This window comes from Garra rufa, chromosome 16, assembly GCF_049309525.1.
Source record: "Garra rufa chromosome 16, GarRuf1.0, whole genome shotgun sequence".
Classification (NCBI taxonomy): Eukaryota; Metazoa; Chordata; class Actinopteri; order Cypriniformes; family Cyprinidae; genus Garra; species Garra rufa.
Window position 1 is genome coordinate 23,550,622 of NC_133376.1, and position 22,232 is coordinate 23,572,853.

Consider the following 22,232-nt stretch of genomic DNA (forward strand, 5'->3'; position numbering starts at 1 on the left):
CTACAAGATCCACAACGAGATTACCTCTAAAGACTTCTACGTTAAGAACAAAGATGGCAGGAATTATGAAGGCTGGTGCTGGCCAGGTGGGTAGATTGTTTTTAAATGTACTTGTTGCTTATACATTACAGATCAAAAGTTTGGGGCCTCTAAGACTCTTATGCTAACCAAGGGTTCATTAATTTGATATTCATACTTTGATTTGATATTTTAAATTATAATTTATTCCTGTGATGGCAAAGCTGAATTATCAGCAACCGTTACTCCAGTCTTCAGTGGCACACAATCCTTCAGAAATTAATCTAATATGCTGATTTTCTGTTTACAGTTTAAATGCATCTTTGGTCTTATTACAGGAAACTCTGGTTACCCAGATTTTACAAATCCAGAAATGCGGGCCTGGTGGGCCAGCATGTTCGCCTATGATCAGTATGAGGTGAGAAATTTATTTTCTCAGTCTTTTCATAGTGAAAGCCCTAAACTAGGAATGGAATCTGAAACTCTTGTGTCATAACCCTCTTGTTTAAAAAACGTGTTAGCTACACTGATTTCCTTCTTGTTCTAAAGTTCTAGGAATTGCAAATAAATTATTGAAACAGATGTTGTAGCCCTACCTCTGTTTTTTCCCATCTTCTCACTCAGACAGGATGTGGTGATGCTTTTGTTTTGTGCAGCATTTCCCTTCTACACATGACTGCTTCAAAAGAGTGTAAAGTGCTTACACTCACAAAATCAGAGATTAAGAATAAGTTCAAAGTAAACACAGCACAAGTGAAGCTACTCAACTGTATACCAGACTGCAGAAGACTGTCAAGGACATTGTGACATCAGTTTTCATTTAACTGTAAAATCTTACTAGTCCAAAGTTGTGCTTCCAGTTTACTGCACTGCAGTTTTGCTTTCAGTGTGAACAGAATTTCTTTGTATTTGGAATCACGTGGTTATGAAACAGTGTTGAAAGTGAAAATGGCCAGTCAGCGCAACAACTTACGATCAAATCAAAATTTAGTGAGACGCCTTCAACATTTCTCACATTATCAGTTTATTTGCTGTAGTTTAGAAAATGGTAATAAAATATGACAAGAACTTAGATTTAAACTGTGTCAGAGCAAATTCATCTTGGTAATGTCAGATAACTTTGATAGAAAGGTATGTAACAACTTTTTTGGTCCCAAATTTTTATTAATTTTACTGGTAGTCCACTGTATGAAGATTGTTTGGGTATAATATGTCACAGTTAACTTTATTTTGCTATTCTCACTTACATAAATGAATTATAGTGCCCTGCACCCACTAGTAAAAGATTATATCTGGTGTCTGAATAATTTTTGGTTTGACTGTTGAGCTGTTGCGCATTGAGCATCCCAAGTTTGAGTGGATCTTAACCTGATCCAATCCCCCCTTTCTCTTGCACTTTGCTTTCCGTCAACTAACTGTCCTATCAACCCATTTTAAAAAATGTGAAAATGGCCAAACAAATCCCATTGTCACTTTACATGTTGCTTTTCAGGGTTCGATGGAGAATCTCTTTACTTGGAATGACATGAACGAGCCATCCGTGTTCAATGGGCCAGAGGTCACCATGCACAAAGATGCACTACATGGAAAATGGGAGCACAGAGAGATCCACAATATTTATGGACTTTATGTGGTGAGGAACTGATGTGTTAAAGTGTGACCCTGGACCACAAAACCAGTCTTAAGTAGCACAGGTATATTTGTAGCAATAGCCAAAAATACATTTTATGGGTTAAAATGATTGATTTTTCTCTTATGCCAAAATAATTAGGATATTAAGTAAAGATCATGTTCCATGAAGGTATCTTGTAAATTTCCTACTGTCAGTTTATCAAAACATAATTTTTGATTAGTAATATGCTTAAAGTTTAAAGGCGATAAAGCTTTTTTTCTCCTTTAGATTTTTAATTTATTATCCAGGTCAAAAAATTTACCCTCATGACTGGTTTTGTGGTCCAGGGTCACAAATGTGGAATGTTTTCCACAAAACAGAAGAGAATGAGAAACATCAATACAATTGTTGGAACTATTTTATACTCTACTAAATGCGTTAATATTCTTCCAAGTGAAATATTATTCTCTTCTTTTCCTTGATTTCCTCGTTGTACTTTTTTGCAGCAAATGGCCACTGCCGAAGGCCAAATTCAGCGATCTGGTGGAGTTGAAAGGCCTTTTGTGCTGACCCGAGCCTTTTTTGCTGGTTCTCAGAGATATGGTAAATTCATGTGGTTTTTACACACTGAACTTAAAGTTTGAGACATTGCAATCATTTTATTGTACATGTTGTGTAAAAAGAAACATTTGGGTTTGTGTATTTTTATCAGGTGCTGTTTGGACTGGTGATAATGCAGCTGAGTGGGATCATCTCAAGATTTCTATTCCCATGTGTCTAAGTCTTGGGCTTGTGGGCTTCTCGTTTTGTGGAGGTCAGTAATTATCTGTTTATTCAGTGGTAATAATAGGCCTGATTTTGTGAGAAAATGTATTTTAAAGGGATAGTTCACCCAAAAATAAAAATACTGTCATTAATTACTCACCCTTTTGTTGTTTCAAACCCTTCATTCATCTTCGAAACACAAATTGAAATATTTTTGATGAAATCAGAGAGCTTTCTGACCCTGCATAGATAGCAACACAACTGACACGTTACAGGCCCAGAAAGCTAGTAAGGATATTGTTAAAATAGTCAATGTGACATGTTCTGAAGGTGAACAAAGGTCTTACAGGTTTGGAAGAACATTAGGGTGAGTAACTAATGACAGAATTTTAAATTTTTTGGTGAACTATCCCTTTAATAATATAAAACAAGTTGCAAATGTATCTGCCTGTATTTTGTAATCATGCTAATCATTTATCTCTCTTCTTGCTTACAGCTGATGTAGGTGGCTTTTTTAAGAATCCCAGCACTGAACTTCTGGTGCGCTGGTATCAGACGGGTGCGTATCAGCCATTCTTCCGTGCTCATGCTCATCTAGACACCACGCGTAGGGAACCCTGGCTCTTTGGCCCTGAGAACACAGCACTCATGCGGGAGGCAGTCCGCCAGCGTTATGCTCTTCTGCCATACTGGTACCAGCTTTTCTACCAAGCACATAAGACGGGAATGCCAGTCATGAGGTGAGCGAGGTCCCTGTGAATGCTTGCTTATGGTGTTATTTCACACAGATTGCTTTGTGTAGTCATAAATACTGCTTTATTTCACATGAGTGTGCTTTATCTTTTCTGACATGTTTTAGACCTCTCTGGGTTGATTATCCCAAGGACACAGCAACTTTCACTATTGATGATGAATTCCTAATTGGTCAGACATTTAAAAAATAAATAAATAAATAAATTTTTTAGTTAAAGATGTCTAAGATCAGTCAGTCTCTAATTTATTATGTTTTTTGTTGTTTAGGCAGTGATTTGTTGGCTCACCCAGTCACTGAGGAAGGGTCTCGTGGAGTCACAGCCTATCTGCCTGGAGCCGGAGAGGTGATACTGTTAACTTTAATACGTGAAATCGAAACTAAAGTTTAAAGGGATAGTTAATCCAAAAATCTAATTCTGTCATTCTAAACCCATAAGACCTTGGTTCAAAAAACTACTTTTTTTTTTAACTAATCCTAGGTTTTTCACCTGATCGGAACAAAACCAATGCAGGAACATTCTCTGGAGAGTAAATATCAATAATTATCAAAAAAAAAAAAAAAAAACTTTCGACCGTCCGTTGGAAAAGGACGCCAAAACATTTAAAAAGGAGCAGGGCCGCTTTTACTAAAACGACTGTAACATTTGAATGGAATGAGAAATCTTTAAAAAAAAAACTCAGTGCGTATGTACAGTAGGTCACATAAAAAAGTTGTAAAGCTTAAAGCGGCCATAACTACTCAAATGTAAGTCCTAGTTTTTTCCCCTCAATCTATAAAAAACCACTGCAGTGCAATTCTCTGGTCTCTCTAGGTCAATAATTATCAGAACATGTTGAAATTTACCCTTTAGGAAGCTATAACGGCGTCATTCAGAAAAGGGGCCTGTCCAAATATACCCAAAAGCCTAAATGAAAACTCAAAACTTTACAAATACTGGTGAGCACAGGTGATTCTAAACAAGCATGCAAAGTTTTAGGAAGATTGGACCACAGCTGGCACTGTAACAGTCATAAAAATTTAAAAAACATGCTTTTTTTAATCATTAATTTAGGTGGTTACAGGCTTGCTAAATGATATTTGATGTTTTTTTTTTTTTTTTATATGAGCTTAAGTGCCTTAAAGGACTTGAACCCTGGTAATCACTGCTTGCAGCTATATTGATTTTTTTTTTCTTTGTACAAAAAAAGTATTCTCGTAGCTTCATAACATCACGGTTGAACCACTGATGTCACATGGTCTTTACTACCTTCTGGGCCTTGAACGTGTCAGTTGCGTTGCTGTCTGTGCAGGGTCAGAAAGTTTGTGGATTTAATCAAAAATAGCTTAATTTGTGTTCTGAAGATGAACAAAGGTCTTACAGCTTTGGAACAACATGAGGGCGAGTAATTACTGACAGAACTTTTATTTTTTGGGTGAACTGTGCCTTTAATTGCCTTTTTTTTTTGTCAATGTCAAAACTCTGCTTTTCATGAGAACTTTATTTTTAAAATGAATGGAAATGTATATGATATTGAATGTCATATTAGATATCCTCATGCTTCATCCTGTTTTTCTTTTTCTATATCCAGGTTTGGTATGATGTCCACACCTTTCAAAAACACAATGGTGCACAGAATCTCTACATCCCAGTCACTCTTAGCTCTGTAAGAGTCTCTCCTTGTTCAAGAAAAACATGTTTTGAGTTTTATATCCACTTCATAATTTATGTTGTTGTTGTCTTTAGATTCCGGTGTTCCAGCGTGGTGGCTCTATCATCCCTCGCAAGGACAGAGTTCGAAGGTCATCTGCCTGCATGGAAAATGACCCATACACCTTGTATGTGGCCCTTAGCCCCAAGGTAAAGAGCTAGTTCTTTCTGTTGACTGCTTAAATTGTATAATTAAATTGAATTAAATTATACAATTAATTATACTTTTTTCTTTTCTTTTTAGAAATTTGCTAAAGGCGAGCTCTACATTGATGATGGCCATAGTTTTAACTATGATACGAAGAAAGAATTAATTCACCGGAGCCTCACTTTTGCCAATAATGCTCTTACCTCCAGGTATTTATATAAATCTGTCCTTTACATATTTGCTTCATTGTTTCAACATTTTTTTTAAATTTCAATTCTGTATAAGTAGTTTTGATTAAAAAATACATTTTCCTCTCAGCAACCTGTGCCCAGATTGTAATTTCTCAACCTCATCATGGATTGAAAAAGTTCTCATTCTGGGTGCCAGCAAACCCAGTAAGGTGGTTCTTAAAATGAATGGTAAGATATTATTCAGTACTTCGGAACATTGTAATATGGAAAAATAATTACAGTTACAATGGAAATGACTTCAGTGGCATGCTAATCTTCTCATACTCTCCTAAACAGGCAAGGAAACCCCTGTGGAGTTTGAGTTTGATGCTTCCATGTCAGTGCTCACCCTCCGTAAACCTGGAATGAACGCTGGGGTCGACTGGACCCTGCTGCTGCAGTAGCTCTTTGGATCTCTACAGCGGCCGGGGCCAGATGACACAAGATCTATAAAAAAAATCACTTGAAAATTTCATCAGTTGAAAATTTCACTCTTAATTCATAAACACATTGAGCACTTACAAATTCAACAATTCACAAGTGAATAAGTGGTGAAATGGAGATATTTCTCAGTGCTAAAAAGAAATGGATCCAACTGGCAGGGTCAGACAGTAAACACTTTCCATTTTAAATGTAGTAATGTCATTCAGAAGTCAAAAGCTTTGTTTTTAATTCTGTGTAGTGAAAAGTAGTATTAAAATAAGATTAACAACCATACAGTGGATTTAAATAATTTCAGGGCAGCAAATAAGAGCGTAAACTGTAAAGTTGAAAACCCAGTCATTACTGACGTGAATTGGTCTACAAATTTTGTAGATTTTCTCCTTTTTAAAGATAAAATGACAACAGGTTCACAAATTATTGCTGCTTTATAAGTTTAAAAATACTAAAGCTCTAGAAAAAGGTTTACCTATGATCACATTAGGGGTTTGAGAGTTCAGTTTTGAAAAAGTAAGTTCTTTACTGGAGACTACTAATAAGCTCTATTTGCTTATGACCTATTTAGTTTATTTGGTGGGGGATCTTGGGTATGCATCATTTAACAGGTTAGTAACCCACTTAATCTGTCCTATTGTGTACATTTTTGTTTTCTAAGCACTTGCATATCTTGTTTTTGGGGTAGGTAGAGTTGGGTGATTTGTTTTGAGCCAACAAAGCAGAATGAAATAGTCAGGCACTTATACTATTGTTCCAACCTAATCTACTGTGATGGGGAAGAAGATTTGTGAAGTTAATTTTGTCATCCACTATAAAATGATTGATATCTTGTCAGAATGACTGAAGTAAATGTTTTAAGCACAGCCTCTCACGAAGGAGGGCTTTGTGTACATTCCCTTTTGACCATCTCACATCACTGCTCTGTGTTGCTGATTTTCCACTTTGTTTCATTCCATTTGAGGGTGACCCTGAAAGCTCTGAAAATGTGAGGAAAAATGTAATGTCTACAGTCCTGATTAATGAGTGTTCAAATGAGATGGTAATAAAAATTGCTGTACATTCCCAACTGCATTTGTTCGTTTTCCCTCATCTCCCTCATCTTTTTTTTTTTTTATTTGCCATAAAGAACATACAGAAAAAAAAAATGCCAGGGGATAGTACAGTCAGGTGTGCAAATAGTAGTTACAGAGTAATAAATATCTTGTAAACATTACACAATGACATAGTTTTATGAGCTTTTGGATTGTCCAACTCATCTCTGTACATACAGTAGTTGTATGATGATTACGTAAAATGAAAGAGCGGGGGTCGCACATTAAATGCGTCATTTGTTGTGCGGTAAATAATGGCGGCGGAAGGCACGGAAGACCTGGGCAACAACGGGGAACTCACAAACCCTCCAGGTTTCCCTTTTAAAGTTACCTAATAAAATACCGAGTTTTGTAAGCATGTATGAATAGTATGTCTTGTTCATTTCTTAAAAGCTTTATACATCCGTTAATATACGAACGCCTGTTCATAGTATAGCTAACGACCTACATAGAGATTGAATTATTGATTCAAAGTTGAATATTTTTATCCCATAAGAGTAGTTTGACACTTAATGTATACTTTAATACAAACATAAAGTTGCAGACTAACCTTTGTAAATGGTTAATTAATAAATTACCTGTCGTCCACAAAATGTGTGACGTGACCCTGGACCACAAAACCAGTCATAAGGGTCATTTTTTTGAAATTGAGATTTATACATAATGTAAAAGCGGAATAAATAACGTTAGGCTTGGTAGGATATGACAATATTTGGCTGAGATACAACTACTTGAAAATCTGGAATCTGAGGGTATAAAAAAATATTGAGGAAATCGCCTTTGAAGTTGTCAAAATTAAGTTCTTAGCAATGCGATATGCACTAATAAAAAATTACATTTTGATATATTCACGGTAGGAAATTTACAAAATATCTTAATGGAACATGAACTTTACTTAATATCATAATGATTTTTGGCATAAAAGAAAAATGTATCTTTTTGACCCATACAATGTATTGTAGGCTATTGCTACAAATATTACCCATGGTTTTGTTGTGCAGGGTCACCTATGTCAGCGAGATTTAATTTGATCTATTTTAGCATCATAAGTTGACTAGGATAAACTATTCCATCCCTATATTCTACATCATAACCTAATTTAATACAGTGAATTAAACTGCAGTCAATTTAATCAAACACATCTCTTTCAGTGACAGAGCTTTATGAACCTGAGGTTGCAGACCTTCCCAAGCCAGATGTTAAGGAGTCAGCGGAAAGTAATGCAGACCGAAGAGACACCGCTGCCCCAACGGCATCCTACACAGTTGAAGGAGAAGAGGAGGACGAGGGAGAGATGCCTGCAGACTTTGAGAGACTTTGGAAACTTACCAGCGACAATCCTCAAGATTTCAACAGTTGGACTGACCTCCTGCAGTACTGTGAACAAGAGGTGAATGTGTTGTAAACAAACTGCATTGCTTTGTGGCAACCAAAATGTTAGTTGGTTTAATGATTTTATTTCATTATTTATTGCAGGGACACATGAGAGCTTGCCGTCAAGCCCTAAATGCGTTTCTGCTGAGGTATCCTTTGTGTTACGGTTACTGGAAAAAGTTTGCGGATCTTGAGAGACGGGCCGGTCACATTGATAAGGCTGAAGAGGTAAGAACATGCATAGATGGACATTTCAGTCAAATACGAAAGAACAGGAACAACCTCAAAACAGAAAATTACTTAAAGGGATAGTTGACCCACATGAACGAATGTCTAATCGGTTTGGAACGATATGAGGGTGAATAATTAATGACAGAGTTTTCATTTTTGGGTGAACTATCCCAAAATCTTTATGGTTGTCATTACTATTGTATTCACTTTTGGAATACTTTTGGAAAATACGTTGTACATAATACGTAGCGGAGATTTAAATCTGTATTTGGTTTATTTGACAGGTGTGTGAACGAGGTTTGAAGGCCATCCCTCTCAGTGTTGATCTCTGGATCCACTACATCAACCTGCTGCTGGGAACACTCAACATGAACCTGCCTGAGTCAACACGGCGCATCCGCAGGTACCGTATACAAAAGAAACACTACCTTTGCGACCTTTCTTTCCTAGTATGCAATTACAACTTTTTCGTGGTTTTAATTTTGTAGTATTGTTAGATTCCATTTGTTTTGTTTTCAGGAAATAATGGATTTTGTCTGAAAGTCAGTTGGCACTGATGGCAAGTTAACTTTACACGCCAAGAGATAGATGCAGGGGAAGCGCTTATTGAATAACCTTAGTTGTGTCTTTGTCACAGCTCTGACCAGAATTCAGAAAGTGTTTTTACAACAAGCAAAAAGAATATGGAGGTTTAATGCTATTTAGTGTCTTAATAACGTTAACGATACAGTTATTCTCCTTAACAGTTACACCAAAGATGCAAAGTTAAGGCTGGAATACATTGTACAATTTTTGTTCAGATTTTTTGCTCTGATTAACAGAATGTACAAGTTGACACTAGTTGCTGAAATTCAGAACCAGTCTTCAGGTTAAGTTGACAGATTTCATAGGAAATCAAGTAGTGTATAATGGACACAGACTTATTTTTTGCTTCCGGAAAATGAATTTGTCTGGTCAGATGATATCAAATATGTTTGATATTTATAATCATTTTTACAGCACACATTGTTTTCATTTGTCATGCATGGCCTGGCAACAAGGTACATGTTTCTGCATTAGTTGTTGTATTCAGAATAACCTGAAAGTCTGATCCTCAGTCATTTAGTGTAGGATGCCCCTGGTTTTCTCTGTAATCATTTAGTTGGCAAGTATATGATGCCTAGTGTTTTAAAATAGGTTCAGATTTGGAAATTTGTGAGTGTATTGAAGACTTGAGTTAAAGTAGACCTTTTATGCCCCATTTTACATGTATTATAAGTCTTAGGTGTCCCCAGAATGTGTCTGTGAAGTTTCAGCTCAAAATACCCCACAGTTTATAAAATAACCCACATTTATTATAATATTTTGAAAATGCTTATTTTGAGTGAAAGCAGAAACACACTGTTTTTGTGCTTTTTTTTAATGCAAATGAGCTGCTGCTCCCCACCCCCTTTTCTAGATTAGTACCTTGGATACTCTGCCAAAACACATCTGTTTGGTTTTGATTATCATGTCTGTCATGTTGAAATCATGTGTTTTAAAGCCATATCAGTTTACACTTCTGATATACAATTTTTGGAGCACACCCATCCGAAGCACGCACACAGAAAGCGGCTGTCACACGGAATGCGAGTACTAAACTAAGTTCTCTTTCATGTCTTGTTGCGCTTGAACTGTCAAATACACACAAGTTTATGTTCCAAACACAAAGGAGTTACACAAACAGTCGGTTATGTCTGTGAAGGTAAACAGCTGGGAAAGAAATTGCATGTTTATATTAGATCTGTGTGACAGGAGTGTAATATACAGTAAATAAATCAATAAATCCACTGCTCTCTTGACTCCTCTGAGGCTGGGACTCTAAATAGTGTTCTGTGCTCGTCTGTGCAGCCAACGACAGAAAAGTTAGAAAAGTGAGATTGTTCCTGCTTTGCTCAAGCATTTGCCATGGCGCCGTTAGAACTGGAACGCCGTCTTCGCTTGCGAAAAAATTGTCGGTGTCATGGGTGGAAACATGCAAATTAAGGGGCGGTAATATTATAATAAGATCCAAAATCTGATCGCCTTGTTTTTTGACAAACTTGCAGAGAAAGGCTTGCCAAAAAATTATTGTGTTGTTCTTTTTCATGTTTTCTGGGTGGTTAGATGCACCGGGGACCCAATTATAGCACTTAAACACGGAAAAAGTCTGATTTTCATGATATGTCACCTCACCTTTAAAACTTATCTGTAGGATACTCTCTTTTTTTATCCCTGTTGTGACATATATCCAAATAAAATGGCTTCTTAAACAAGAAAAAAGGTAGGGCGGGATTTTTGTCCATTTGGAATTGATTTGGGACAGTTGTTGTTTGCTAATTGGGGCATTCTCATGTGAGTGACAGGTAGCATTCCATAAAAAATAAAGAGTGGGCAATTTTGATTTCATGGTAACTTTAAACATTATTCTTTACAGCAATAAAACATTTCAAGAAACAATATAACATGAAAATGAATGTCTTGTCCTCTCCTCAGTGTGTTTGAGGAGGCAGTTGCAGCCGCTGGCTGGGACTTCCATTCAGACAGGCTGTGGGATCTGTACGCCGAGTGGGAGAAGGAGCAGGGCAACCTGAAGTTCATGACTGAGGTCTACGACCGAGTACTGAGGGTCCCCACGCAGCTCTACAACACACATTATGAAAAGTACGCTATGCTCACGGATCATGTTATATGTGTTAACATAATTTTTTCCTCGCACAACTCCTCAGATTTGAGGCACATAATCCACATGCCACACACACACGCATGGATTTGTGAGAATTTGTTACCATTTCTTCTCACGCTCATATTCTGTGATCTCTTTCCCCCTTTATATTTAGATGCAGCTGAATGCATCAACAAAAGCCTAATTGGTAAACTGTCAAACACCTGCAGTTAAACACTTCAAATCCAGATCACCAAAATATCACAAAAATTCTTTTGCTTTCAGAGTCCATAAAAATCATGATGACCCGTATGTTGAACAAGGCTGATGTTCTCTGAATTTCTGTCTCTTCTCTCAGACTGAAATCTCACCTAACCTCGCATCCGCCTCAGGACGTCCTGTCCCCTGAGGAGTACGGTAAGGTGAGAAATGAGTACAAAGAGAGCCAGATTCAAGCCAAAAAAGAAAGAACTGGTATCAGTGCTGAGGAAGAAGAGAGACCGCCAGGAGAGGAAGAGCCTGCAGACAATGGAAAAGACTCAGTAACTCACTTTTCATCTGTAATTTTTTTCAGTTTATGTGATACTCTAGAAATTATTCTTTTAACCCATAACTTGTTTTTACGCAGGAAGACGCAGTGCAGAAGATGCAGGAGCTCCTGTCGGTCAGCAGGGAGGAAGTGTACCAACAAAATGAAGCAGAAGTCAGGAAGAGATGGAACTTTGAAGATGCTGTAAGTTCTAGAACTGTTTCTCTGAAAAATGCTTAAAGGGATAGTTCACCCAAAAATGAAAATTTTGTCATTAATTACTTATCCTCATGTTGTTCCAAACCTGTAAGACCTTCATTCATATTTGGAACACAAATTAAGCTCCAGGAGCTTTCTGACCTGCATAGACCTGCGTTTCTTAGCCTTGACTGTGGTAGGACCCTTGCTGTCTATGGAGGTTCATAAAGCTCTTGGATTTCATCAAAAATATCTTAATTTGTGTTCTGAAGATGAGCAAAGGTCTTACAGGTTTGGAACAACATGAGGGTGAGTAATTAATGACAGATTTTTATTTTTATTTTTGGGTGAACTATCCCTTTAATAGTGGTTCTGGAAACACTGATGTTATCAATAAAAAAATAACTAACCAGACAAAATCTTATGAACTGTGTATTGGTAGTGTATGATATTTTTCTGTCAAATCACCTTCCTGTAGCTTGAATGCTTCTCTCATTTTTTTCCCAGATTAAAAGGCCTTATTTCCATGTGAAGCCTCTGGATAGAGCCCAGCTGAAAGCCTGGCAAAGCTATCTGGATTGGGAGATTGCCGAAGCTGAAACAGCAGCAGTAGCCACTGAAGGGGCGGCTATGGAAGGCCATGAAGGTTTAAAACAAGAGTGTGTAGCTGGGCACAAGAGAGTTCTGATTCTGTTTGAACGCTGTCTCATTGCTTGTGCACTCTATGAAGAATTGTGGAATAAAGTAAGTGGAGGGAGATCCAACAACTTGCTATTAAAAAGATAGTTCTCCCAAAAATGAAAATTCTGTCATTAATCATTACCCTCAAGTTGTTCCAAATTTATGAATGTAAGACCTTCGTTCATCTTTGAAACAAATTAAGATATTTTTGATAAAATTCAAGAGCTTTCTGACCCTGCATAGATTCTTTTGACATTTTTCACAAGAGTACCTCAACACAGTAATGAATGTGCAGCGAAGTCACTATTTTTGTTTTCTTTACACACAAAAAGTATTCTTGTAGCTTCATAAAATTAAGGTTGAATCACTGATGTCACATGGACTGTTTTAATGAAGTCCTTATTACCTTTCTGGGCTTTGAGTGTTTCAGTTGTGTTGCCATTTATGCAGAGTCAGAAAGCTCTCAGATTTCATCAAAAATATTTTGATTTGTGTTCCTAAGCTGTTTTGCAATATTGCTGAATTGTAAGATTTTTTTGTTGCATTTTGTAAACTATTTATGTGTATTACAGTATGTGCATTACCTGGCAGCACACGGGCTGGAGGATGTGCGTAATGTGTACCGCAGAGCTTGTCAAATTCATCTTCCATACAAACATAGCATCCATCTTCACTGGGCCTCGTTTGAGGAAAAACATGGTGAGACAGTAAGTTTAGCATAGAAAAAAAATACACTAGCCTATAATCTAAAACTGATTTCATGAAAATGTGAATTACTATCAGCTACTGCAGAACATGTACATTACATTCTCTGACTTTATTTCTCTTTTTCCCATAGGTAATATTTCGGAGGCAAAGCATATTCTAGAATCACTTGAGATGACAGTGCCTGGTTTGGCTGCAGTGCGTCTGAGAAGAGTAGGTCTAGAGCGGAGAACAGGACGTTTGGATGTGGCGGAGGCACTGCTAAAGGAGACGATGGAGCAGAGTAAAGACAACCCTCAACTTCATGCCTTCTACTCCATCAAACTGGCTCGCTTTCTTCACAAGCTGTGCAGGAACCCTGCCAGGGCCCGCACTGTTCTACAGGAAGCTATAGAGCTGAGTCCGGTAAAACACCAGCGTTTGACATTTTATACGCACTACCCTTCAATAGTTTGGCATCAGTAAGATAAAAAAAAAAAAAGCAAGGATGCATTAAATTGATCAAAAGTGACAGTAAAGACATTTATCATATTACAAAAATGTATATTTTACATAAACACTGTTCTTTTGAACTTTATATATATATTAAAGAATCACGGTTTCCACAAAAAGATGACAAACAGTTTTCAACATTAATAATAATAAGAAGAAATGGTTTCTGAAGATCATGTGACACTGAAAACTGGAGTAATGACTGCTGAAAATTCAGTTTTGCCATCACAGGAATAAATACATTTTATAATATATATAAAGAAAACAGTTCCTTATAGTATATTTAAATAACATTTTACAGTATTACTGTTTTTACTGTATTTCTGATTAAATAAATGCAGGATTGGTGAGCATAAGAGAGCTGAAAATTATCACAATATGATGCACCACAAATACCAATATTTTTTTTTTAATGACTCCTCTAATGATCCTCAGGATAACTGTAGATTGTATCAGAATCTTCTGGAGCTGGAGATGTCAGGTGACCTGCGGGCTAATGGAGGTGTCGTTCTGCAGTGTGTGGCCAAAGCTATTGCTGCTCCTCTCTCCCCGAAGACTAAAATCCTTTTCTCCCAGCGTGGCCTGCAATTTGTTGAGGACTTTGGGACCACAGTACAGAGGTCAGAATTAATTTGGACTATTGTGGAAGTAGCTATAGCGCAAGTGATTAAAAAATACATATGATAAATTACAAAAGTATTATCACAAAGTTTACTTAAAGCGATAGTTTACCCCAAAATGAAAATAATGTCATTAATTACTCACTCTCATGTCATTCTAAACCCTTAAGACCTTTGTTCATCTTCGGAACACAAATTAAGATATTTTTGATGAAACCCAAGAGCATTCTGACCCTGCGTAGACAGCAACACAACTACCACCTACAAGAAATTGTTGAATAAAGTTAGTTTTGTTTAAGTATTCTCGTAGCTTTATAACATTACGGTTGAACCACTGGTCACATGGACTAGTTTAACAATGTTTGTACTACCATTCTGGGCCTTGAATGTGTCAGTTGCATTGCTGTCTATGCAGAGTCGCGCTTAGGACAGCAGAGCAAACTCGCTTAGGATAGTTGGACATTACGGTGGATCAGAGGTAAAAAATGATATAAATACTGTTCAGTTTCTTGCACAGACCAATTGTTTCGTGTGTTAAGACCTCAGTGCATCATCACGAGCCGCAGGGTTTAATTTGGTTTTGTCTGTGTATGTTTTTGTGACTCTCAAAGCCGTGGGTCCCATTGACAGCCATTATATGACTGACAGACTGCAACGGTTTGAGTTAAAAATCTTTGTTTGTGTTCTACTGAAGAAACAAAGTCATTTACATCTTGGATGCCCTGGGGATAAGCAGATGAACATCAAATTTTCATTTTTGGGGTGAACTATCCCTTTAAACATTTCTTAATGTTTTTCTTGTGTATCATCAGTGTGTTGAGCATGTATGAGGAGCACCAGAAGCTGCTGAAGGAACATGATGCAAAGAGACAAGCAGAGAATGGGTGAGCTTGAAAAAAACAAACCCAGAGATCTCCTGTTGACATTCAGTTTTGTGAACGCCTTTTAAATGTGCATTTGTGTTTTTCCTTAAGCAATAATGATGACACAGAAAAGATGAGCAAAATGGATGATGCATCTGCCTCGACAGTGGCACAGACTGCTCCACCCACAATGCCTCACATTCCTATGACGACACCACCTCCCTCTATGATGGGCGGAGACATGAGCGGATCATATGGGAGCTATGGCAGCTGGTACCAGGTAAAAAACAATGTATACCAGGTTAAAGCACTGCATTTACCTTGTAGGAGGCTTGCATCAAACCTAATGAGTTATGATTTAAAATCTGTCTCAGCAGCAACAGTATGGAGGGTATGGCAGCTACCAAAACCCCTGGAGCCAATACAATCAGTACTACCCTCCCAGCTAAATCCCTTTAAAGATGAAGGTCTGGGGGGCTGCTTCATGTGATCTAGTGCGTAACTTGAGCCAGTCGATTGTGCGGGATAAAATGTACAAACCTATTATGTTTTTAAAGGATGTTACCCTCTCTTTCCTTGAATTTTTGTACTAAGTGCTGCCTTACAACCTAAAATGCATTTGTAGATATATATATATATATACCTGTTCATGCTTGGTTTTTAAGTAATTTATCTGTGAATTATGTCACATTTATTGACTCCCTGAAATGTATTGTGAACATTTTTCTGTTAACCATTTTGTACCAATTTATTTTAAAATGTTTAAAATTCAGTTTATTGTGCAGTCACCATCTTATAATTTTAATAAAATATAATACAAAACATTTTTTTAAATTCAGATATGTTGTAATTAAGTTTTTACTTGAATGACTTTGCACAGATGTTGGCAGCTGTTGAAGAGACTTTCAGAAGTGTTTTTAATGCATTACATCCGTGATTCTCAGCCAGGACCCTTAATTTTTTTTATTAACATATAATTTATATTAACTGTATTATTAATGTATATAAACAATTTGTGCATTTATCAAAAGGTTAGGAACCACTGCTTTACATAGTAAAGGAAATTTGCTATGATGTGTTAAAGGTTTTTAAACCCTTTTCAAACATGAATATTACAATTTGGTATAGTACAATTCTAGATATTGAATATTTTAAAAGCCACTGTATATTCACTGTTCAGAAGCTTCTGCTCGTTTACAGAGTTTGCCTTTACCTCCAAAGCCAACATAAAATCAAATCATAAGACTAAGATGAGTAATATGAATTTTATTGTTCAAAAGGTTTTTCCATGTGGCAAAACAGAAAGGTAACACCACCTTCTCAAGGTTCATCATTGTGAAAACTCACTTTTGACCCTTTATTAAGCAGTATCAACAGGTTTACATTTAATGAAATTATTGATCAATTCATTGCATTCATTGGCGCTTTAAGTGAATTCATTGCAGTAGCAGTCCACTGATTCATAGTCTCCACAAAGAAATCTGTTTGATCTTGCATTGACGTCTGGAAGAACAACTTGTTTCTATAAGTGTTTCGCTTTATTTCTTGGTAACCACAAGGACGGCAGAAGGCACCAAACCTGTAAGTAAGACAAGATTCATAAATGCCAAATGTTAAGGATAATTCCACAGAGATAAACAAGTGGGATCATTTTAGTTCTAGATCACTAGTTGACATCAGCCTTAAATTACTCACCCAGCTCACTCAGGGGTTTTTCCATGTCTAGATCTGTGTAAACGCGTCTGGGATACGGGGTGATGAGGTTGAAATCCTGTCCGTTTGCCCCGTTCATCTGAACGTAGACTCTCACAGCAGCCAGAGGTTCCTGAGCCTTGAACACAGTGCTCAAAGTGGATCCATCTAGAAGACGCACCTTATGACCAAAAGAGGTTAAGAGAGGAGTTTGACTTTTTTTTTTTTTCCCACATACAGTGCATTGCAAAAGTATTCATTCCCCTTTAATTTTCTATGTTGCAACCTTATGTTAAACTGCTTTAAATTACTTTTATTTTCTCAACAATCAATCTACACTCCATGCACCATAATGACAAAGCACAAAACAGGTTTGTAAAAAATATTTTACATTTTTGTGGAATCATTCATCATTGAAGTACCTTAAAAATCCAATTTGAAATTTTTTCTATCTGTTTAATCTGATGTTCAACATCATCCTGGAGTCTTAGGTCTAATGCGTTATGAGTGAAAGGTGGCTTCATTTTGTGGCAGTACCTGTATCCGACAGTCATCGTAGTCTTTCTTAGCAGGAGGAGCCCCTTGGTTCTCAGGTGGAGACTGCAGAGGAGCTTCAAAGGGGGGAGATGACAAACCTGTGCTTGATGAGCCGCCTCCGAACTGCAGATGTTTTTGTTATTTATTATTTATATACTTGATATTCTAGTAGGCACACAAACCAATAAAAATGTAAACTGGGCAAAGTAAAAGCATTAATACCTTTTGTGCCCTCTCCTCTCTGTCTCGTGCAATCTTGTCTTTTACTCGCTGCCTGACAAAGAATTACATGTTATTACTAGTGGCTGTCAACTTTGAGGATCCAAGATGACTTAAAATGACATAAAATGAGCAATAAAATTAAGTTTCTATAAACAGTTTGATTGACAGGCAATCTGACCAATCATAATGCTAAATCCGCCATTTTGTCAGACAAACAAATCAGGCAGGAGAGTAGATTAATTTTGGTGGATTTAAACTTGAAAGATTGTGTGTATTGATGTCTTTCCGCGGTTAAAATAAAATATGTTTGGATGTTCATGTTTATTTCGTGCTTTAAGTAAATGAGAAAAGAAAAGATCGGTTCACATGATAATTAATCTACTAAAGGAATACACAAAACTGTATTTATTGTTAGAATTTCTTTAAAAAATTACAACATTTTAAAGCTGAGACTTTGTTTCATACCTAAGTATGTAAGAGCACCACTGTTTTTGTCAGAGATAGCAACAATAACTTAGGAGGGTAGGTTTTTACTTTTAAAAAAATCTTAATTTTTTAATTTTAAAAGTAGAATTTCTAGACCTGGAAAAGTAATGTAAATTGATACTAAAAAAGTCCATGGACATTTTTTAAAATGAATATACATTTTTATCTTCACAGTATCTCACTAAAGCGTTTGTCTCAAGGGACAATACTATGGAAATGAAACTTGGATATATTTTCGAGTAGTCAGTGTGCAGCTTGTATCGCAGTAAAGATATACTGTCTTCTGAAAATAACTCAGCATATAACCATTATTGTCAAAATAGCTGGCAACAAAAGTGAGTACACCATAAGTGGTAACAGCAGTATGTTGTTTAACCATGCAAAGCCACATGTCCTATTTATCATGTTTATATTTTTTCAGCCTGACAGGACCATACAAAGTTGTGTATCTTCTATTAGAGCAGTTAAAATTTGGTGCTTTAAGTACAATTATCTCATACTGAGCACTGGATGTTCAACATGGCACCTCATGGCAAAGAACTCTCTAAGGATTTGAGGAATAGTATTGTTGCTCTCCACAAAGATGGCCAAGGCTATTAGAAGTTCAATAACACCCTGAAACCGAGTTACACTACAGTGGTCAGGGTCGTACAGAGGTTTTCCTAGATGGGTTCCATTCGGAACAGGCCTTGCAAGGGTCGATCAACAAAGTTGAGCACTCGTTCTGTGGGTCAGGTGCAGAACCTGGCTTCAAAAAAAATAGATGCATGAGTGCTGCCAGCATTGCTTTAAAGGTTGCAGAAGTAGAAGGTCAGCTTGTCAGTGCTCAGACCATACGCTGCACACTGCAACAAGTCGGTTTGCATAGGTGTCATCCCAGAAGGAAGCCTCATCTGAAGCTGGCTCACAAGAAAGCCCACAAACAGTTTGCTGAAGACAACCTGTCCAAGAGCATGAATTACTGGAACCATGTCCTGTGGTCTGATGAGACTCTAAGAAAAACTTGTTGGCTTAGATGGTGTCCAGCATGTGTGGCGATGCCCTGGTGAAGAGTACCAAAAAATGTTGCCTACAGTCAAGAATGGTGGTGGTAGCATCATGGTCTGAGGCTGCACGAGTGTTCCTGGTACTGGGGAGCTGCAGTTCATTGAGGGAAAGATGGATTCCATTATGTACTGTACAGTCGCGCACGGTGCTCCATCGTGCTGGAAAATGCATTGTTCCTCACCAAACTGTTGTTGGATTGTTGGAAGAAGTTGCTGTTGGAGGGTGTTTTGGTACCATTCTTTATTCATGGCTGTGTTTTTGGGCAAAATTGTGAGTGAGCCCACTCCCTTGGATGAGAAGCAACCCCACACATGAATGGTCTCAGGATGCTTTACTGTTGGCATGACACAGGACTGATGGTAGCGCTCACCTTTTCTTCTCCGGACAAGCCTTTTTCCAGATGCCCCAAACAATCGGAAAGAGGCTTCATCGGAGAATATGACTTTGCCCCAGTCCTCAGCAGTCCATTCGCCATACTTTTTGCAGAAGATCAATCTGTCCCTGATGTTTTTTTGGAGAGAAGTGGCTTCTTTGCTGCCCTTCTTGACACCAGGCAATCTTCCAAAAGTCTTGGCCTCACTGTGTGTGCAGATGCGCTCACACCTGCCTGCTGCCATTCCTGCGCAAGCTCTGCACTGGTGGCACTCCGATCCCGCAGCTGAATCCTCTTTAGGAGACGATCCTGGTGCTTACTGGACTTTCTTGGACGCTCTGAAGCCTTCTTAACAAGAATTGAACCTCTTTCCTTGAAGTTCTTGATGATCCTATAAATTGTTGATTTAGGTGCAATCTTAGTAGCCACAATATCCTTGCCTGTGAAGCCATTTTTATGCAACGCAATGATGGCTGCATGCGTTTCTTTGCAGGTCACCATTGTTAAGAATGGAAGAACAATGATTTCAAGCATCACCCTCCTTTTAACATGTCAAGTCTGCCATTCTAACCCAATCAGCCTGACATAATGATCTCCAGCCTTGTGCTCGTCATCATTCTCACCTGAGTTAACAAGACGATTACTGAAATGCAGCAACTTTTCCAATTTCCAATATTTATGTAATTCTCAAAACTTTTGGCCACGACTAGGGCTGGACAATATATCGAACGATATTGTGAGGCGCGTTTAGTCAATGAAGCCGGTACTTTGATTAGTAGTAAATCTCCATCACGTGCCTTCCGCTCAGGTTCCGCTGGTGTGGCAATTAATACACAGAGACATAAATCTCTGACAAGCTATGCCATATCGAGCTCAATATCGAATGCGAGTCATTTTCAGGGGACAAGAAATCTATACTGCTATACAAGCTGCGCATTGACTGCTCTAAAATATATCCAAGTTTCATTTCTATAGCATTGTCCCTTGAGAAGATATACTAAAATGGTTGCTGAAATGTGAGGGGTGTACTCACTTTTGTGACTTACTGTATGCAAACCTCTAAATGATGTTATCAGGTAGAGAATGGGAGTAAATCTTTGCATTTTTCCTCTTCTCTAGCTTGCTTCCTAATTTAGATGCCTAATAAACCTGGTATTGTGTACACTAACTACTATTGGCTCTTTTACAAATTCCATAGTTTTTTGCTTCGGGTAAAAACATCCGTAAATCACAAAGTGGAGTGGACAGTGGTTAGCCTTTAAATTAAAAAGAATGAGAACCACTGAATCAAACTTAACTGTAGTGCTTAATCATAAGTAAACAGGAAATGCATCTGTGTTCATCTTACTTGGCAAGCCTGTCCTCCATCTTCTCTCTCCTGCGTAGGTCCGCTAGTTTCTTCATTTCGTCATCTTGAAGCTTCTGTTTAACCTGCAGGAGCTCTTGGCCCTGTTTCCTCCTCTGCTTTTCTCTTTCTATTTCATCTTTTCGCTCTCTCTCCTTCCTCTCCTCCTGTCTCATCTTCATCAACTCCTCCAGCCTGAGGGGGGGGGGTAAGCAAGACTTTAATCATTTTTTTTAATTGTGTTTTTTACGTTAATACATAAGGTCAGCTGCACAAAGCACAAACCGTTTTACTTGTTCCTGCCTTTCTTCCTCTGTCATAGCTTTATTGCCATCTCCCCCTTCTTCAATAAATTCAGCAAATTCAGCGGCTGTTTTTTGTTTCAGTTAAAGACAAGAATGAAAGAGAAAGTAACATTTTGTGTTTGGTGACGACTTTGTGTTGATTTCCATGAAACTGAGAGTGAGGAGCATCAGAGGTACATACATTCAGAAGTTTCTGTAGGAGCCTGGCTCTGTTCTTCTGTTGTGCCGAGAGTATTTCCAGCAGGTGGAACATAAGGCTCATCTATATCTGGATCATTCTCATGCTCCATTAACCTGTACAGTTACAGAATTGTAAATGCAACTCCTAAAAAGGTATTTTTATCTATTCACATTATTATTCATTAAATGTTATATATTTAAATTGAACAATTATATGCATAGTGATCACTGGCGATCAGATTTTTTTAAAAATGCATTAAAAAAATATGACTCACCAGTCCATTGCACTCTCAATGCCCTGGTTTCCAGTATGTGCTACTGCCTTCTCCCTACATAACAATCAATGGGTGAGTGAAAGTACTGGATCAGTGTGTAAACATCAGTGTCACTGTTGAAAAATCATCACTTACGCTCTGTTTCTGTCGAAGCCCATTTCCAGCAAACTGTCTAATGTAGTGCACTCAGCCATTGTGCTGAAAATAAGTTTATTATAGCATTATAACAACACTGTAACAGTACGTTCACAGATAAATAGAAAATAAATATAAAACATCCTTTGCTTGTTCAGAAAGCTTCCTTCGAGAAAAAAGCTTAAAGCTTTTTATAAATATTTTATAACTTAATATACAAAACAAGGCATATAGTTAGATGCTGAAGTGATTGCAGCTCGAAACAATGAGATTAATTAATTCTACTCTACTCTTCTGAATGACAGGTTCATATCATTCGTAATCAAATCTCACTAATGAAATTATTAAAATATATATGGCAGCATCTTATATTTATACTGATAGATACATGATCAAATTCAGTTAGCTGGCAGGCTAACACTGAACACCCTCCAGCAACAGTTAATTATTCTTTTGCATAACTAGTATCTGATAGAGAGCGGTTCAGAATTTTCTTTATAAAGCAATAGCGCTTTTGTATATCAGTAACGACATTTT

General features: G+C 37.5%; 3 protein-coding genes across 4 annotated transcripts in view; 2 read left to right on the forward strand and 1 right to left on the reverse strand.

The window, feature by feature from the left end:
• ganabb (glucosidase II alpha subunit b) overlaps positions 1 to 6,723 on the forward strand; it is a 12,449-nt gene extending 5,726 nt beyond the window's left edge. The window contains exons 11-23 of the mRNA XM_073820217.1: positions 8 to 86; positions 357 to 436; positions 1,511 to 1,651; positions 2,137 to 2,233; positions 2,343 to 2,444; positions 2,892 to 3,135; positions 3,255 to 3,319; positions 3,416 to 3,492; positions 4,718 to 4,792; positions 4,873 to 4,986; positions 5,081 to 5,193; positions 5,303 to 5,403; positions 5,512 to 6,723. Of these exons, the coding sequence (XP_073676318.1) occupies positions 8 to 86; positions 357 to 436; positions 1,511 to 1,651; positions 2,137 to 2,233; positions 2,343 to 2,444; positions 2,892 to 3,135; positions 3,255 to 3,319; positions 3,416 to 3,492; positions 4,718 to 4,792; positions 4,873 to 4,986; positions 5,081 to 5,193; positions 5,303 to 5,403; positions 5,512 to 5,618 (1,395 nt within the window). The 3' untranslated portion in view covers positions 5,619 to 6,723. The remainder of the gene's footprint in view (positions 1 to 7; positions 87 to 356; positions 437 to 1,510; positions 1,652 to 2,136; positions 2,234 to 2,342; positions 2,445 to 2,891; positions 3,136 to 3,254; positions 3,320 to 3,415; positions 3,493 to 4,717; positions 4,793 to 4,872; positions 4,987 to 5,080; positions 5,194 to 5,302; positions 5,404 to 5,511) is intronic.
• Positions 6,724 to 6,995: 272 nt separating this feature from the next.
• On the forward strand, positions 6,996 to 15,936 carry LOC141288810 (pre-mRNA-processing factor 39). 2 transcript variants are annotated; one of them, XM_073820977.1, is made up of 14 exons: positions 6,996 to 7,055; positions 7,895 to 8,133; positions 8,220 to 8,345; positions 8,633 to 8,751; positions 10,842 to 11,009; positions 11,369 to 11,552; positions 11,639 to 11,743; positions 12,245 to 12,481; positions 12,991 to 13,117; positions 13,257 to 13,528; positions 14,051 to 14,235; positions 15,048 to 15,119; positions 15,210 to 15,378; positions 15,473 to 15,936. In XM_073820977.1, the coding sequence occupies exons 1-14, from the start codon at positions 6,998 to 7,000 to the stop codon at positions 15,545 to 15,547; spliced, it is 2,136 nt and encodes a 711-aa protein (XP_073677078.1). In that variant the 5' UTR covers positions 6,996 to 6,997; the 3' UTR covers positions 15,548 to 15,936. The 2 variants fall into 2 exon arrangements, with proteins under 2 accessions (XP_073677078.1, XP_073677079.1); XM_073820978.1 differs by having other exon boundaries at positions 15,476 to 15,936.
• A 413-nt stretch (positions 15,937 to 16,349) lies between these two features.
• Positions 16,350 to 21,754, reverse strand: ubxn1 (UBX domain protein 1). Its single transcript, XM_073820722.1, has 9 exons — positions 21,696 to 21,754; positions 21,561 to 21,614; positions 21,287 to 21,399; positions 21,086 to 21,170; positions 20,804 to 20,995; positions 17,550 to 17,601; positions 17,328 to 17,450; positions 16,794 to 16,971; positions 16,350 to 16,677 (listed from the first exon to the last, which is right to left on the reverse strand). The coding sequence occupies exons 1-9, from the start codon at positions 21,752 to 21,754 to the stop codon at positions 16,637 to 16,639; spliced, it is 897 nt and encodes a 298-aa protein (XP_073676823.1). The 3' UTR covers positions 16,350 to 16,636.
• Positions 21,755 to 22,232: the final 478 nt, after the last annotated feature.